General features: G+C 40.8%; 1 protein-coding gene across 2 annotated transcripts; it reads left to right on the forward strand.

Annotated features, from left to right (window-relative positions):
- Positions 1–29: 29 nt before the first annotated feature.
- ACYP1 (acylphosphatase 1) lies at positions 30–16,779 on the forward strand. 2 transcript variants are annotated; one of them, XM_004739240.3, is made up of 3 exons: positions 30–306; positions 6,592–6,689; positions 16,366–16,779. In XM_004739240.3, exons 1-3 carry the CDS (start codon positions 144–146, stop codon positions 16,579–16,581), a joined length of 477 nt encoding a protein of 158 aa, XP_004739297.1. In that variant the 5' UTR covers positions 30–143; the 3' UTR covers positions 16,582–16,779. The 2 variants fall into 2 exon arrangements, with proteins under 2 accessions (XP_004739297.1, XP_004739298.1); XM_004739241.3 differs by lacking the exon at positions 30–306 and adding an exon at positions 6,044–6,169.
- Positions 16,780–17,735: the final 956 nt, after the last annotated feature.

The following is a 17,735-nucleotide window of genomic DNA, read 5'->3' on the forward strand; positions in this document are numbered from 1 at the left end:
GGGGTGTGGTCACTTTGAGTGTCACTTGACCCGGTGTCCCGCCAACTCTGCAGCTCGGTCCCGCCCTGCCCTTGGGGAACGGGAGAGGGGGCGGGAGAGGCTTTCTGGGGCTTCATCAAAGAACTTGTATTTTTCTGAGAACGATGCTCCCAGACCCTGGGGTGTGCCCTTCTCTGGCAAAAGTCGGAGCCCCTAGATGTGCGTCGGAGTCATCCTGCCGCCGGATTCCGGTGTCCGCCCGCTTAGCGGGAGTGGGCCTGCTGATAGCCTTTCTTAGCTCGCTCGGCTGCGTGGTACGGGCCCCAGGTACGGCTGTCCCTCCGTGCTTTTTCCTAGCCAATAGTTTGGAGCTTGCGGTCAGATTTTAGCAACTTGGCTGGGTTTTGCTACTCAGTATCTTTCCGAAGTAGTTTTTGTAGCCAATCTAATTATTTTGATATAATGTTTTTCTCTCACGTGATAACTCTGGCCGTCTCTTCGTGGGGCCCAAGAGTGACTCAGCCAAGTGTAATGATAATAAAGTTAACTACTAGATTGAAAATAATCAGTATAAACTGGTTTCAACACGAAATAATATTCTATAAATTGTAAACATTAGAAGAGAGCTTATTTGTCTTCATGCTTTAATTCATTTGTGTAAGCTTTTTGGAACAGGCGGTTTACTTTTTTTCCTGTAACTATCCAGAAGATTCATGCACATGGGAAATAAAGTGGACAGCAGTAGTCAGTGTTAATGCTTCAACATGTCATTATTACAGTTTTACATGTTACAGAGAAATTCCTTGGTGGGCCCTCCAGGGCAGTCCTTTTATTCCTTGTTTTCTTTCCCAGCTGACTCGACTGCCTTCTCTATATACCCACCACTCTCAAGGTCCTAATTATCTCAGCATCTGGCGGGCCTGTCATCAGCTCCTGCAGCTCCCCTCCAGTCTGGCTGAATTTCCCAGAATGCCTCGCTCCATCTTGAATTCCTTCCCTCTTGTGTCTGAGGAAAAGGAGCCTCTCTCTTTCCAGGAGTTCTGTTGAATTAGTCTCTTTCCATATCCCCTAGGAATTCACTCCATCACTTTATCCCTCCATCTTGTTCACTTCAAGCTGCATCTATCTGCACACTCCTTCTCTTTGGTTTTAAAATATGTTTGCCTTTCCCCTGAAAAACGGATTTTATTTCCTGTGACCTGCTGCCTCTCATCTTAGGGTCCCATTTATTTCTCCTCTTCTCCGCAAGCTTTCCTAATAGACAGCTGTGCATTTGTGGTCCCCGTTCTCTCATCTGCTCCTCAGTGTCCCGTCCATTGTGGTCTGGCTTCCACCTCTTCCATTTTATTTAACTGCCAGACTGTTGATGGCTTCCCAGTGGCCAGAAACAAAAGCTGCTATTTCTTTAGCCTACTCATTTGCCATCACTGATTTTCCACTCCTGTCGAACTCTCTTCTCCCTTGCTCTCTCGTGCCTTCTTGGTTTCTTCTTTCATGTTTTTGCTCCATCGTCTTCCAAGTCTTGGGCATTTATGTCTTTTTCTCAACTGCCCACCAAATTTAGGTGTTCGCCAAAGCCCTCTTATTTCTCATATACATACAGTCCAAGACATTCTCTTCCTTAACAGTTTCAACCAAAAGCTGAAATTTCAGGTCTCTCCTATGTTTAAATGATACTCAGCTTGGGCTCTCTCCCTAGTTACAGACTCGAATTTCTGGCTGCTTATTTAGCACCTTCACCAGAATGTTCCTCAGGAACCTCAGACTCAGTATGACAGAAGACAAATTCATGATCATCTCCCCCCAAAAGTTTTTATTTATTTATATGAGAGAGAGCGAGCACAAGTGGGTGGATGGGCAGAGGGAGAAACAGATTCCGCACTGGGCAGGGAGCCTGATGTGGGGCTTAGGGCTCGATCCCAGGACCCTGGGATCATGACCCAAGCCAAAGGCAGATGCCCAACCAACTGAACCACCCAAGTGCCCCTTGTCTGGTGTTCCCTTTCATGCTGAAAGCATCAGTCATCTTGCACTCGTCCCCCTCTTTGTCACCCGTTCTGTCTAATTAGTGAGCAGGCGCTCTTTAATGTACTTTGCAATGTCTCATATATGACTGGTCCTTTGCATTGCTACTGCCCTTGGTGAGCTCTTCCTCGCTTTTCACACTCTCCTAACTGCTATTCTTGCCTTCGACATCTACTCCCTGAGCTCATTTTTTATGCTGCTGCCAGAGTAATTATCTTAAATACCTCTGAACCCATCATTCTTTCACCCAGAGGCTCCTTCTTTACTTCTACCTTTCAAGTTGAAACACATAATTTAACCTGGTATTTCAATCTGCCAGATTAGGTCCAGCCTGCCTTTCTAGCCCTGCCTCCCTCCCTAGAGTCTAACCCAGTGTATATCAACCCTGGCTGAGCTTTAGAACTCCCTGGAAAGCAACTTCTGGGGGTGAGATCTGGGCATTGGTATTTTTTTTTAAAGATTTTATTTATTTATTTGACAGACAGAGATCACAAGTAGGCAGAGAGGCAGGCAGAGAGAGAGAGAGAGAGGAGGAAGCAGACTCCCTGCTGAGCAGAGAGCCCGACGCGGGGCTCGATCCCAGGACCCTGGGATCATGACCTGAGCCGAAGGCAGAGGCTTTAACCCACTGAGCCACCCAGGTGCCCCTGGGCATTGGTATTTTTAAAAGTGTGCAGCCAGGGTGGAGAACCCTTGGTCTAGCCACACCTGACTACTTGCACTTCCTCTTTCTTTCTTTCTTTCTTTCTTTCTTTCTTCCTTTCTTTCTCTCTCTCACTCTCTTCTTTTCTTTTTTCTCCTCTTCTTTTCTTTTCTTTCTTATTTATCTTTTTTATCTCTGTGGTGTTACCAGTGGTGGTACAGCGTAGCATTTATGGGAGTGCGTTCTGTACTCAGACTGCCTGGAAATAGATTCCAGCCCCATCACTTACTGGTTGTGGTTGTGTAACCTGAATGATGTCCTGCTTCCTCCAAAACACTTTCCCAATCTTCTCAGTCAGAGTGAAACTTTTTCCTCCTTTGTGCTCTCAAGTATTTTCTGTTCTTGTTGAAGGACGGGGTTGAGTCATGATGAGCTCTTAATGGATGTTCATGGAATTGACTAACATGTTGTGTATTTTTTTTTAAGATTTTATGTATTTATTTGACAGAGATCACAAGTAGGCAGAGAGGCAGGCAGAGAGAGAGAGGAAGAAGCAGACTCCCCGCTGAGCAGAGAGCCCAAAGCGGGGCTCGATCCCAGGACCCTGAGATCATGACCTGAGCCGAAGGCAGAGGCTTTAACCACTGAGCCACCCAGGCGCCCCATGTTGTGCATTTTATTGTCATTATGTGCATGCACATTTGTATCATACTAAATAAAACAGCCTTTGAGGACAAAGATTGTATCATTCATCTTTGTATAGCCTACAGTGTCCCATATGTAGTAAACAATAGTTTTTTTATTTTTTAAATTCTATCGAGAAACTCGTTTTTTCAGAAAGAATTTTCAGGGCACCTGGGTGGTACAGGTGGGTGGGTGTCTGACTCTTAGTTTCAGCTCAGGTCGCAATCTCAGGGTCATGAGATTGAGCCTGCTTGAGATTCTCTCTCCCTCTGCCCCTCTTGCCAGTGTTCTCTCTCTAAAATAAATAAAACATTAAAAATTAAAGATAAGGGACTCTTGATTTCAGCTCAAGTCAGGATCTCAGGGTTGTGAGATCAGGCCCCGCACTGGGCTCTGTGCAGGGCATGGAGCCTGCTTAAGATTCTCTCCCTCTCCCTCTGCCCACCTCCCTCTCTTAAGAAACAAAAAATAACAAATAAAAATGAATTTTAGAGAGGGCGCCTGAGTGGCTCAATCAGTTAAGCATCTGCCTTTGGCTCAGGTCATGATCCCAGGGTCCTGGGATTGAGTCCCACATCGGGCTCCCTGCTCAGTGGGTAGTCTGCTTTCCCTTTCCCTCTCTCCCTACCCCTTGCTCCTGCCCTCTGTCTCACTTTCTCAGATTAAAAAAAAAAAAAAAAAGAAAGAAATCTTTTTAAAAAATGAATTTTAGGGGCGCCTGGGTGGCTCAGTGGGTTAAAGCCTCTGCCTTCAGTGCAGGTCATGATCCCAAAGTCCTGGGATCAGGCCCTGCATCGGGCTTTCTGATCAGCAGGGAGCCTGCTTCCCTTCCTCTCTCTCTCTGCCTGCCTCTCTGCCTAGTTGGGGTCTCTGTCTGTCAAATAAATAAATAAAGTCTTTAAAAAAATGAATTTTAGAGAAAAAAATAACATAAGCCAGGCACTCTATTTAGCCGTCATTTTCAAATATTGCCAAGCATAACAACATTCAATCCAGCTTCCCACCCCACCCCCAGCCCACTCCAGTGCTAAGGTTATATGATTCTTCAGGATCTGGATCCTCACTTTTCAGTGAGGGAACAAGTGAAATAATTAATCTTTTTGGCTTCCATTGTAAATCCATCTCACCTCATGCAGTCTGCCCACCTAGAGTGTTCACATATGGAATCTTTTTAAAAAGATTTTATTTATGACAGAGAGATTGGGAGAGCAGAAACACAAGTATGGGGAAGTGGGAGAGAGAGAAGCAGGCTTCCCGCTGAGCAGGGAGCCCAATGAGGGGCTCGATCCCAGGATGCTGGGATCATGACGTTATGACCTGAGTCGAAGGCAGATGCTTGACTGACTTGGCCATCCAGGTGCCCCTCACATATGGAGTCTTATGTTATGAAGAGATGTGATGTATACAGGCAATTCAAAGAAGTACAATAAATACCACAGTTTTCCTTCATACATTCTTAATCATAAGGGTAGCTGGATACTGATGCCTGCAAGGTCTATACTTTTAACAATCATCCACAACTCCCTTGACAATTTCATTTTCTCAAAAGAAACTCATGCATTTTCGTCATTTGTCTTTGATTGACTGATTCAGCTGTGATTCTGGAGCCAAGGGTTACTTTGCTTGTGCTTGTAATCAATTGATTTAGATAAGCATTATTTAGAGTTTTCTCTAAGTAAGGCAGCTTCCAGAAACACAGAAGGAGGAATAACATCCTCTGGGGCTTCCTATTCACTTAATTCCTTGCTACTAATTCCAGAATGGGGAATGGCCCCAAATTTGAAGAGAACAGAAAGAAAAAGTCAGAGCAGAACAGTATAGGCATACCTCAGACACTTTGTGGACTCTGTCCCAGTCACTGCAATAAAGCGAATATTGCAATAAAGTGAGTAAAATAGAAACACAACTTTTATTGGCACTGGTTTCCCCATATGCATTTGTAGTATGTCTGAAAAAAGTACATACCTTTTTTAATGAATGTACCTACCTTAATTTAAAAGATACTTAGCTAAAAAAAAAAAATGCTAACCATTATCTGAGCTTTCAGTGAGTTGTAATCTGATCCTAGATTGCCATATCAAATATAATAATGATGAAAAAGTTTGAAATACTGTGCGGATTACCACAGTGCAATTCAGAGACGCACCGTGAGCAAATGCTCTTGGAAAAAATGGTGCTGTTAGGCTTAATTCAGGTTTATAAAACTTAAATTTGTAAAAAACAACAACATACAAAACAACAAGAACAAAACAAAAAACGTAGTATCTGTGAAGTGCAGTAAAATGCAGTAAGACGGTATGCCTGTCTGTGTCCTATTTATTTTTGTATTTAATGTTTATCGCCTGTCTCCCACCTCCTGAATTTAAGTCCCTCCAGGCCAGTGACCCTTTTCGTCCACTGATGTAGGTCAACCACCTAGAACTGCCCCTGGCATACTGAAGGCTTTCAGTTAATATTTACTGAGTGAATTTATTTCAAGTCCTTCTTCATCGACGCCTTTCTCCTCACGAAAAAAAAAAGTGAGGAAAAAACATACTTAGTGACAGAGATGGGGCGAGGCCTGGGTCTGTAGAATCAGAGCGGAGACTGGACAGAGAGATGCCCAGCTTGGGGCTTGCGGCTTCTCTCCAGACAACCGCGTTTGGAAATCTCACCTTCTGGGCGGGCTCTGGGCCGAGCGCTCCATTTCTGATTGGTCGGCAGAGTTGATGGGCATGAGAGGCAGCGAAGGGGGAGCCGCTGTATAGGCTTCCGGGCGCCGAGGTTACCGGGCGGTGGGAACCGTTGGCGACTCGGTCGCGGGAGTAGTCCCCGGCGCCCGAGAGGAGGACGAGGAGGGTGAGCGTGGGACAGGGCCCCGTAGCGCGTCCGTAGTTTGATACCCCTAAAATGTTAGTAGAAGGGGATTGTGGTGGCCTATGGAAGCTGGGTCCCTGGGAAGAGAAAGAGATGAAGAGGAAGCCCGATGGGGGATGGGCGTAGGGAGGCAATTGGATAAGCAGGTCATTACCCTATAGGGGGCCTCCGGGCACCTGCGACCCCAGGCTCCTTGGCCCAGGAGTCTTCTTACTGTTACTTCGCACCCCCGCGCTTGCACGTACCCGCTAGTGTGCTCTGGCGATGGAGAACCATCGTGTCAGGGAGAGGTTGCAGGGTTTACGGATGGAGAAGTGTGGGTCTGGTCCTTTCTTCCTCGGGATTTGGGGTCCTGGAATCGGATAACGAGGCCTTTACTTTTCTGCTTTTCTGGTCTCTGACAGGTGTGGGCTTGAACATGGCAGAGGGGGACACCCTGATATCAGTGGATTATGAAATTTTTGGGAAGGTCCAAGGGGTGTTTTTCCGCAAGTACACTCAGGTATGTGGCCTAGAGGCTTTGGGGACATACCAGGGTTACGTGTAGGGGAACAACAGACCATGTTCCTGATGAATGAGTGTGCACTGGGAGAAGCTGGCTCTTTGAGTAGCTGCATGGTGGTTTGTAGAGCAATGGGAATGAAAACGCTTTGGAGTGGATGAAAGACAAAATAAATGGCAGAATCAGGAGCTGTTATTATCATTCTTTTCGGACAGTGGTACCAGAGTACCTAGACACATATTAATGAGCTTTTCTGTTCCCAAGGGGAGTTGAAGGCTTCCCCAGTTCTCCCTGTTGTGGCCTCATCACCCAGATCACAATTCTTGTAGGAAAACGAACACTGATCAGATGGCATTTTTTAAATTAACATATAATGTATTATTTGCTTCAGGGGTACAAGTCTGTGAATCATCGGTCTTACACAATTCACAGCACTCACCATAGCACATACCCTCCCTAGTGTCCATAACCTAGCCATCCTGTCCCTCCCCTGTGACCCCGCAGCAACCCTCAGTTTGTTTCCTATGATTAAGAATCTCTGATAGTTTGTCTCCTTCTCTGATTTCATGTTGTTTTATTTTTCACTCGCTTCCCCTATACTTATCTATTTTGTTTCTTAAATTCCACATGTGAGTCATATGATAATTGTCTTTCTCTGATTGACTTATTCCTCTTAGCATAATACCCTCTAGTTCTATCCATGTCATTGCAAATGGCAGGATTTTGGTTTTTTCCCAATGGCTGTATAGTATTCCATTGTATATATATACCACATCATCTTTATCCATTCATCTGTTGAGAGACATCTAGGTTCTTTCCATAGTTTGGCTATTGTGGACATTGCTTCTATAAACATTTGGGTGCACGTGCCCCTTTGGATCACTACATTTGTATTTTTAGGGTAAATACCCAGTAGTGCGATTGCTGGGTCGTAGAGTAGCTCCATTTTCAACTTTTTGAGGAACCTCCATGCTATTTTCCAGAGTGGCTGCACCAGCTTGTGATGATCAGATGGCATTTAAAGATTTTATTTATTTACTTGAGAGAGAGCATGAGTGGGAGAGTGGGGGGCAGAGGGCGAAGGAGAAGCATACTCCCTGCTGAGCAGAGAGCCTCACATAGGGCTCGAACCCAGGACCCTGGGACCATGACCTAAGCTGAAGGCAGATGCTTAACTGACTGAGCTACCCAGGTGCCCCAATCAGATACCATTTGGATGAATTCATGATATTTATTAAATTCATGTATTTGCTTCCTCTGTAGCTGCTGCATTTTCTTCAGACCTCTTTCATTTCTTCTTGCCCATTCCCCCACTTGATTCCTTTCTGTTCATTATGGCTCTGAAAGAAAAGTTAACTTTTCAAGCAAAAGCTTTTCTAATGAAAATACTTGATCTCTTCTAGGCTAAGTAATGGTAACACTGAACATGGAGTCTAGTGTTCCTATTAGAGTAACATGGTGTAATTGTGAGGATGAACAAACTGTTGACAGCCTGTACCTCTGCCTTAATGTCACTAATCTTCCCACAACATGCCCATGGAGTTGTAATCTCAGTTTTCCTTCTGTCTCTGTTAAGGGGATATCAGGCTGTTGCCTTCCCAATGTATGGCCAAAGATAATGAGTTAAGACTGCGGAACTTCCAAGTATCGCATTCCTGGTACTGTGGTACATAAAATTCAATCCTGAAATCTTCGAAATATGGATGTAACATGTCATTACCTCTTTTTTCCAATCACTTGCAAATCATTTCCTCCTGTACCATACATGAAGTGCTTATTGAAAGGAAATTGCTGAAAAGTTGTAGCAAGAGCTATGTTGGAGTTAGCTTTGGTACCAATTATGCAGGGTAAATTCCTGTAACTTAGTGAATGGGGGTGACAGCTTCAAAGAAAAATTAAAGTTGTTGAGGGAAAAGGACCAGCCAATAGTATAGCTCATCTTTGTCTATTGTCCCCCTACCCCACAGTTCAGAGAGACAATCAAATAATGCAGACAACAAATACTGATTTGGAAAACTACAGGAAAATGCCATCTCTGGGTGCCTGGGTGGCTCAGTTGGTTGAGCATCTGCCTTCAGCTCAGGTCATGATTCCAGGGTTCTGGGAATGAGCCCCCCCATCTCCAGCCCATCAGGCTCTCTGATCAGTCTGATCAGTGGGGAGCCTGCTTCTCCCTCTCCCTCTGTCTGCTGCTCCCCCTGCTTGTGCTCTCTCTCTGTCTCTCTTTGTGTCAACTAAATTAGGAAAATCTTAAAAAAAAAATAAAATGTCATCTCTTTTTCTTCTTAATTAGACTTATAACGTATTCCTTACTACTTACAGTCATTTAACCATATGTTCATTTTAACAGTCGTTTTCTTTTATGACAGTCTGTATGTTGATATCATCTCACCTCTGAATTCAGTCCCATTAATCACTCATTCCTGGAATAAATGATGATAGAACTCAAAGGAACTTTTTTTTTTTAATGTATTTATTTGACAGAGATCACAAGTAGGCAGAGAAGGCAGCAGAGAGAGAGAGGAAGAAGCAGACTCCCCGCTGAGCAGAGAGCCCGATGCGGGACCCGATCCCAGGACCCTGAGATCATGACCTGAGCCGAAGGCAGCGGCTTAACCCACTGAGCTACCCAGGCAACCCTCAAAGGAACTTTTTAAAAAGTTGCCATATAATTGACATCCCATAAAATTCACCCTTTTAAATAAAAGTGTATAATTTTAATGGTGTTTAGTCTGTTCACAAAATTGTGCATTAATTCCAGAGCAAAAAGAAATCCCATCCCTCCCAGCCCCTGGCAATCACTAACTTCATTTCTGTCTCTATGGATTTGCCTATTCTGGACATTTAATGTAAATGGAATCATTTACAATTACAATTTAAATTACAATTTACAATCATTTACGAAGACCACACATTTGTGGTCTTTTGTGTTTGGCTTCTTTCACTTAATGTAATGTTTTCCAGGTTGGTCCATATCATAGCATGTGTCAGTAGAGTAGTTCCCCTTAACTGCAGGTAATATATTCTAAGACCCACGGTGGTGCCCAAAACTGGTTAGTACCAAACCGCATATATACTATGTTTTTTCCTATATAGACCTATGGATGATAAATTTTAATTTATAAATTAGGTACCATAAGCGATTAACAGCAATAACTAATAAAATAGAAAAATTACAATATAATAAAAGCTATGTAACTGTGGTCTTTCTCTCAAAATATCTTATTGTACTATACTCACCCTTCTTGTGATAATGTGAGCTGATAAAATGTCTGTATATGAATTGAGGTGAATGATGTGGCCACTGTGAGGTAGCATTAGGCTACTTTTGTCCTTCTAATGACACTTCAGAAGGATGATCATCTTCTGAACTGCAGTTGACTGAGGGTAACCAAAACCAGGGAAAATTAAACCATGGATGGATAGAGACTACTGTACTTCATTCCTTTTTATGGCTGCATAATACTTCACTGTATAGATACACCAGAGTTTATATATCCATTCACCAACTCATGGACATCTAGGGTGCTTCTGCTTTTAGGCTATTATGTGAACACTTATGTATTTGTTTTTATGTAAACATTCTTTTCAATTCCCCTGGGTGTATATACCTAAGAGTAGATTGTTGGGTCACGTGGTAAAAGTTTATATATAACTTTTTGAGGAACTGTCAAACTATTTTCATTTATTTTGTATGTTTTCTTTTTTTTTTTTTTAAGATTTTATTTATTTATTTGACAGACAGAGACACAAAGTGAGAGAGGGACACAAGCAGGGGGAGCGGGAAAGGGAAAAATAGCTTCTCGCCAAGCAGGGAGCCTGATGTGGGCCTCGATCCCAGGAGCCAGGGATCACGACCTGAGCTGAAGGCAGCCACTTACCGACTGAGCCACCCAGGCACCCTATATTTTCTATTTTCCTTTCATTTATATCTCCACTAATAATGTATGGGAATTTCAATTTCTCCAGGTCTTTGTCAACAACTGTTATTGTTTATCTTTATTAGAGCCACTATTATTCTAGTGAGTATGAAGTGTTATATCACTCTGGTTTTTGTTGTTTTATTTCATTTTAAGGTATTAATGAATTTTAGAAGATTGAAGTCATACAAAGCATGTTCTCCGTCCACAACGGAACTAAACTACAAATCATTAACAGAAAGACACTAGGAAATCTCCTATATCTGGAAATTGTGCAAAACACTTTCTTAAATTGTGGTAAAATATATATAATGCAAAATGTATCATTTTAGCCATTTTTAAGTGTACAGTTCAGTGACGTTAAGTACATTCACATCATTGTGCAACCATCACTACCATCCATCCACAGAACTCCTTCATCTTGCAAAACCAAAACTCTGTATCCCTTAAGCAATAATTCCTAATTCCCCCTTCCCCTCCCTAGCTCCTGGTAATAACAATTCTACTTTCTGTTTCTATGACTTTGACTACTCTAGGTACCTCATATAAGTGAAATCCTACAGTATTTGTCCTTTTGTGACTGGTTTATTTCACTAGCATGTATCTGATTTTCCTTGTTTTTCAAGGCTGAATAATATTCTGGTGTATGTAATATACCTGGTGTATGTGATTTTGTTTGCCTTTTAATAGTTAATGATGCTAAATATCTTTTCATGTGCTTATTGGCACATGAAAGAAAATAAAATATATCTTTTTTGAAGAAATGTCTGTTTAAATCATTTGCTATGAGTTATATCTTCTTATTATTGAATGGTAAAAATTTTTATATATTCAGGATACTAGTCCCGTATTACTTAAATGACTTGCATATATTTCTTTTTTTTTTAATAAAGATTTTTATTTATTTATTTGACAGAGAGAGATCACAAGTAGGGAGAGAGGCAGGCAGAGAGAGGAAAGGAAGCAGGCTCCCTGCTGAGCAGAGAGCCCGATGGGGGGCTCGATCCCAGGACCCTGAGATCATGACCTGAGCTGAAGGCAGAGGCTTTAACCCACTGAGCCACTCAGGTGCCCCGACTTGCATATATTTCTTATGCAGGTTTTCTTTTTATTTTCTTGATGAAAACTTTGAAGCACAAAAGGTTTTAATATTGATGAAGTCTAATTTATTAATTCTTTTGTTGCTTGTGCTTTAGTGTTGTATCTAAGAAACCTTTGCCTAATCCAAGGTTTGGATAAACCCTGGGTGGCTCAGTGGGTTAAGCTGCTGCCTTCGGCCCAGGTCATGATCTCAGGGTCCTGGGATCGAGTCCCGCATCGGGCTCTCTGCTCAGCAGGGAGCCTGCTTCCTCCTCTCTCTCTGCCTACCTCTCTGCCTACTTGTGATCTCTCTCTGTCAAATAAATAAATAAAATCTTTAAAAAAAAAAAAAACATGGTTTATGCCTATGTTTTCTTTTGAAAGTTTCTTCTAAGGATTCTATCACTTAAGCTCTTAGCTTTAGATGTTTTAATCCAGTTAGAGTCAATTTTTTATATTGTATGAGGTAGGTGGATTTTATTCTTTTGTATATGGAGATCCAGCTGTCCCAGGATCACTTGTTAAAAAGACTATTACTTTCTCCCATTGAATTGTCATGGCACCCTTGTCAGAAATCAATTGGCTATAAATGTAAGGTTTATTTCTGGACTCTAGTTCTAGTCCATTGACCTATCCTTATGCCAGTACCACACTGTGACTGTCATAGCTTTGAAGTAAATTTCGAAATTGGGTTATATGAGTCCTTCAACTTTGTTCTTCCTTTTCAACATTATTTTTAGCTATTCTGGGTCCCTTATGTTTTCATGTGAATTTTACCATCAGTTTTGTCAATTTATGCAACCCAGGCAGCTGGGATTTTGATAGAAATTGCTTAAAATCTGTAGACCAATTTAGGAAGTATTGTTATCTTAACAATGTTGTCTTCCAATTCATGAACATGGGATGTCTTTCCATTTATTCACATCTTTATTTTCTTTTGACAATATTTTATAGTTGTATATAGTAAGTCCGGTACTTCTTTTGTTAAACTTAGTCCTAAGAAATTTATTATGTTCAATACTATTTATAAATGGAATTGTTCCCTTAATTTCATTTTTGGTTGTTCATTGCCAGTTTATAGAAATATAACTGATTTTTGTATATTTATCTTATATCCTGCAATCTTATAGACCTATTAGTTCTAATTTGTGTGTGTGTTTGTGTTTACCTCTTAAGATTTTTCTGTAAATGAGTATGTCATCTGTGAGTAAGGTAGTTTTACTTCTTCCTTTCTTCTTTGAATGCCATCTATTTCTTTTTCCCTGCCCTGGCTAGAACCTCCAGTATAATATTGGGTGGATGTGGCAAGAGTCACTTGTCTTTCTTTTTTTTTTTAGGTTTTATTTATTTATTTATTTGACAGAGAGAAAGAGAGGGAGCACACACCAGTAGGCAGAGCAGCAGGCAGAGGGGGAGAGAGAAGCAGGCTCCCCATTAAGCAGAGAGCTTGATGTGGGGCTCGATCATGATCGAGCAGGACTCTGGGCATGACCTGAGCCAAAAGCAGATGCTCAACTGACTGAGCCACCCAGGCACCCCAAGAGCCACTTGTCTTGTTCCTGATCATAGGGAGAAAATAGTCAGTCTTTCACCATTAGGTATGATGTTAGCTGTGGGTTTTTCACAGACGCCTTTTTATTAAGTTGAGTATATTCCCTTCTATTCCTAGTTTGAGTGTTGGATTTTGTCAGATTTTTTTTTTCATCTATGAGTTGATCATCTGTTTTCATCTGGTTTCTGTTCTATTAATATGCTTTGTTATATTTTATTTATTAATATTGTGTTTTAATTACTATGATTTTTAAACTATGGTGTAATTGATTTCTCTGTGTTGAACCAACCTTGCATTCCTAGGATAAATCCCAGTTTTTCAAGATGTGCCATCCTTTTTATATGGTGCTAGATTTGATTTGCTCATATTGAGTTTTGTGTCAATACTCACAAGTGATAGTAGTTTATAGTTTTGTTGTGATGTCTTTGCATGGTTTTGATATGAGGGCAATACTGGCTTAATAGAGTGATTTAGGGAGTTTTCTTCTGTTTTTTTTTTTGGAAGAGTTTGTGAAGGATTGGTGAAAGAGTCTTCTTTAAACATTTGGTATATTGGGATACCTGGGTGGCTTAGTAAGTTAAGCGTCTACCTTCAGCGCAGGTCATGATCCCAGAATCCTGGGATCAAGTCCCATATTGAGCTCCTTGCTCAGTAAGGGAGGCTGCTTCTCCCTCTGCCTGTCACTCCCCCTGCTTGTGCTCCCTCACACTCTTCTCTGACAGATAAGTAAATAAAATCTTTATAAACAAACAAACATTTCGTATAGTCACCTATGAAGCCATCAAGCCCTGAGTGTTTCTTTGTGGGAAGTTTTAAATTACTGAGTCTCTTTACTTGTCATATTCAGATTGTCTATTTCTTTCTTTCTTTTTTTTTTTTAAGATTTTATTTATTTATTTGACAGAGAGATCACAAGTAGGCAGAGATGCAGGCAGAGAGAGGAGGAAACAGGCTCCCTGGTGAGCAGAGAGCCCGATGCAGGGCTCAATCCCAGGACCCTAAGATCATGACCTGAACTGAAGGCAGAGGCTTTTAGCCCACTGAGCCACCCAGGTGCCACTGCCTATTTCTTCTTGAGTCAGTTTTAGTAGTTTGAGTCTTTTTAGGAATCTCCCCTTTTCATCTAAGTTCTCTAATATGTTGGCACACAATTGTTTATGGTATTCCCTTATAATCCTTTTTATTTTTGTAAAGTTGGTTGTACTGCTCCCCTTTAATTACTGATTTTAGTAATTTGAGCCTAATCTCTTTTTTATTAGTCTAGCTAAAGGTTTTTTTAAAGAACCGACTTTGGGTTTCATTGATTTTTCTCTTTTTTATTATTTTACTAATTCCTACTCTAATCTTTATCATTTTTATCTTTCTGCTTGTTTTGAGTTTGGCTTGATCTTCTTTTTCTAGATTCCTAAGTTGGAAGTCTAGGTTATTGATCTGAAGTGACTTTCTTTTTTATTGAAACTGGAGTTGGTGATTATATTCCTTAAAATAATGTTTCCAGAATATGGTTATGAGGAAGAATTAGTTTTTTGGAATTTTCTTAGGACCAAACACTATTTGCTTATTTAGATAGATATTCAAAATAGAACTTGAGTCAGCAACATTATGGTATTTAAAAGTAAGAACAGAATCAAATGCACAAATAAAACCTACCGGAAATTCCCATTCTCACTAGTCAAATTTGGGAGGGTTTTTTTTCCCTCTTAGAAATCAGATAAATCGCATAGCAGTTTAAGAATTTATTTGACTTTATATCAACTCCTACTCAAAACTCAATACAATCATTATTATAGGTAGTTACCATATAAGGTAACTTTGAAGAGCTGGGGATAGCCAACTCTCATAGGTTAACTGGAAGCAGAAGAGAACAATTGTTATACAAAGTCAGTTGGATATAGGCTTCCTTAATATCTATTTGCTACATCCTTTTTTGGTGCCCCTATCTTTGGCACTTAATACATGCTATAGGTATTTTCTATTTTTCTTCCTTAATTTCCTCTGTATCCCTTAAATTGTTATTTGGCTGCAGTCTCTTTTGTTCATTATACAAACATGTCTTTGCTTTGAACATAACTGATTTGATAGATACTTTAGTTTCTCATCAAACATGGTTTTGCTGTGCATAACATTTTCTTTGGCCAACTGCAGCAATTTCCCATATTTACTAGGTCACTCCTCTGGCATTTGGGCATGCAGTCATGGTAACTCCCATTTTCTTTTGTAATCCGATTCCTTCCATTTAGATGGGTTACTGAAATGATAACTTTTCCAATATTTCTGCTTGCAAATTAAAAAAAATTACCTCTAAACATGGCTACGTTTCCCAGTTTTTCAGTCATTCCACAGTTTCATGATGTAAAGGAAAGACCATTGGAAAGGCTAGGAGAAAAGCAACTACAATGATTAGACAGTCTTCATAAAGCTGTGATTATTTAGACAGAAGAGAAGAAAGTCAAGGAAAAACCCAACAGTTATGTAGTCTTATGAAACTTTGATATTCAGAGGCAGATCACTACATGCTTTTTCCTTTTCCAGGACAGAAAGTAGGCTTTGGATGCAACATAAAAACCTTGGGTGAGACAATTTTTCTCAAGTGAGAACAAAAGAATGAGTTGCCCAGGAAATAGTGATCTTTAAAGATACAATGGACACTCATTCATCTGGATTTGTTTAGGTGTGGTCCTGGCTGAAGACAAAAAGAGGGATCAGATAACTTCATGCTTTTTCTATTTAATATACCCACTAGATTCTTGATTAGGAGAAGGGAAGATGAGCAAGATACCTCCCAGGATCCTAACAACAATCAGCCTCAGGGAATCATTTTAAAAGCATCTGATTTGCTTTAGTACTTAAGTCTTTAGTACTTAACCAAACTGACCATGTAGTGAAAATTTCTAGTGCCTAAGTTTTATAGGGTAGAAGGAGGAGATGAAGTCAAATGGCCAATGCTTCATGTTAAGGTCAATGAGATTCTCCTTGCTGTAGTTCTGTTTTGACTGTTCTGGACAACATCAAATTAGTTTCAGTGGCTTGATTCTAGGCCAAGATTCTGACAACTGATTGTAGTCTTACTGTTTTGTTCAATCTCACTGGATTTTTCTCTCTTTTGTATTTTTCTTTCCCTTAGGCTGAGGGAAAAAAGCTGGGATTAGTTGGCTGGGTCCAGAACACTGACGAGGGCACCGTGCAAGGACAGTTGCAAGGTCCCATCTCCAAAGTGCGTCATATGCAGGAATGGCTTGAGACAAAAGGAAGTCCCAAATCACACATCGACAGAGCAGACTTCAGGAATGAGAAAGTCATAGTAAAGTTGGATTACTCAGATTTCCAGATTGTGAAATAATGGCTTGAATTTAAATTTTCTAAGATAAACTCACTGGTTTTGTTTTTATTGTTAATATAGATCTAGTCTGTGTTCAGTATTAGATTTGGTCAGTAAGTTATGTTAGTATCAGATATTTGAATTTTACTTTATATTATATGTATGATAGATGACCAACTCTACACAATTCTAAATAAATAAAAATGCATTAGAACCTTTTGCATAGGGTACTGTCTTTGCTAAACTGCATGTGGGGCAAAATAAGAGGTATTTATTCAGTAAACATCTGTGGGAAGAGAATTTTGATGTAATTTAAAGAGCTGAAAAAAAAGGGAATCACTTTGAATCACTATTTTTTTTAAAGATTTTATTTATTTATTTGACAAAGCACAAAGCAAGGGGAGCAGCAGAGAGGGAGGGAGAAGCAGGCTCCCTGTTAAGCAAGGAGCCCAATGTGGGGCTCTATCCCAGGACCCTGGGATCATGACCTGAGTAGAAGGCAGACGCTTAACCGACCGAGCCACCCAGGTGCCCCTGAATCACTTTTTTACATGGTTTCCGTGAAATTTTCTTCAGGAAATTGCACACCTAATAATAACAAATCCCACAATTTCAGTTTGTTAGTGTTCAAATGACGTTTCCAGACTAATTACTTTTCTGGAGTCTCTGCTGTCATTCCTTTCCTCTGGGCAAAGATTTCATATAAAGCAATATTATGAGCTAAATTACATCACACACCCCCAGCCCACCCCCAGTTCATATGTTGAACTCTTAAGGCTCAGTACCTCTATCAATCTGGAGATAGAGCCTTTAAAGAGGTAATTAAGGTTACATGAGGTCATTAGAGTAGGCCCCAATCTAATATGCCCCAGTGTCCTTAAAAAAAAGAAAGGAATTGGACACAGACATGTACATGCACAGAGGAAAGACCATGTAAAGACAGAGGAAGAAGACAAGACCACCATCTACAAGCCATGAAGAGAGGTCTCAGAAGAAATCAACTTGTCAACCCCTTGACCTCAGACTTCTAGCCTCCAGAACTGTGACAATAAATTTCTGTTGTTTCAGCCACTCCATCTGGTATTTTGTTAGGGCACCCTTACTAGCAATAATCGGGATTTTGCTTCCTTAGCCCTCACATTTCTCAGTTTGGCTTGGTCAGCCATTAAACATGT

This window comes from Mustela putorius, unplaced genomic scaffold, assembly GCF_011764305.1.
Source record: "Mustela putorius furo isolate JIRA1106 unplaced genomic scaffold, ASM1176430v1.1 tig00000129_pilon_pilon_pilon, whole genome shotgun sequence".
Taxonomy (NCBI): domain Eukaryota; kingdom Metazoa; phylum Chordata; class Mammalia; order Carnivora; family Mustelidae; genus Mustela; species Mustela putorius.

Coding starts and splice junctions, on each gene's coding strand:
- ACYP1 (XM_004739240.3), top strand. CDS start 144: ATGCTCCCAGACCCTGGGGTGTGCCCTTCTCTGGCAAAAGTCGGAGCC. Junction 307..6,591: donor CTGCGTGGTACGGGCCCCAG/GTACGGCTGTCC, acceptor GGTCTCTGACAG/GTGTGGGCTTGAACATGGCA. Junction 6,690..16,365: donor TTTTCCGCAAGTACACTCAG/GTATGTGGCCTA, acceptor TCTTTCCCTTAG/GCTGAGGGAAAAAAGCTGGG.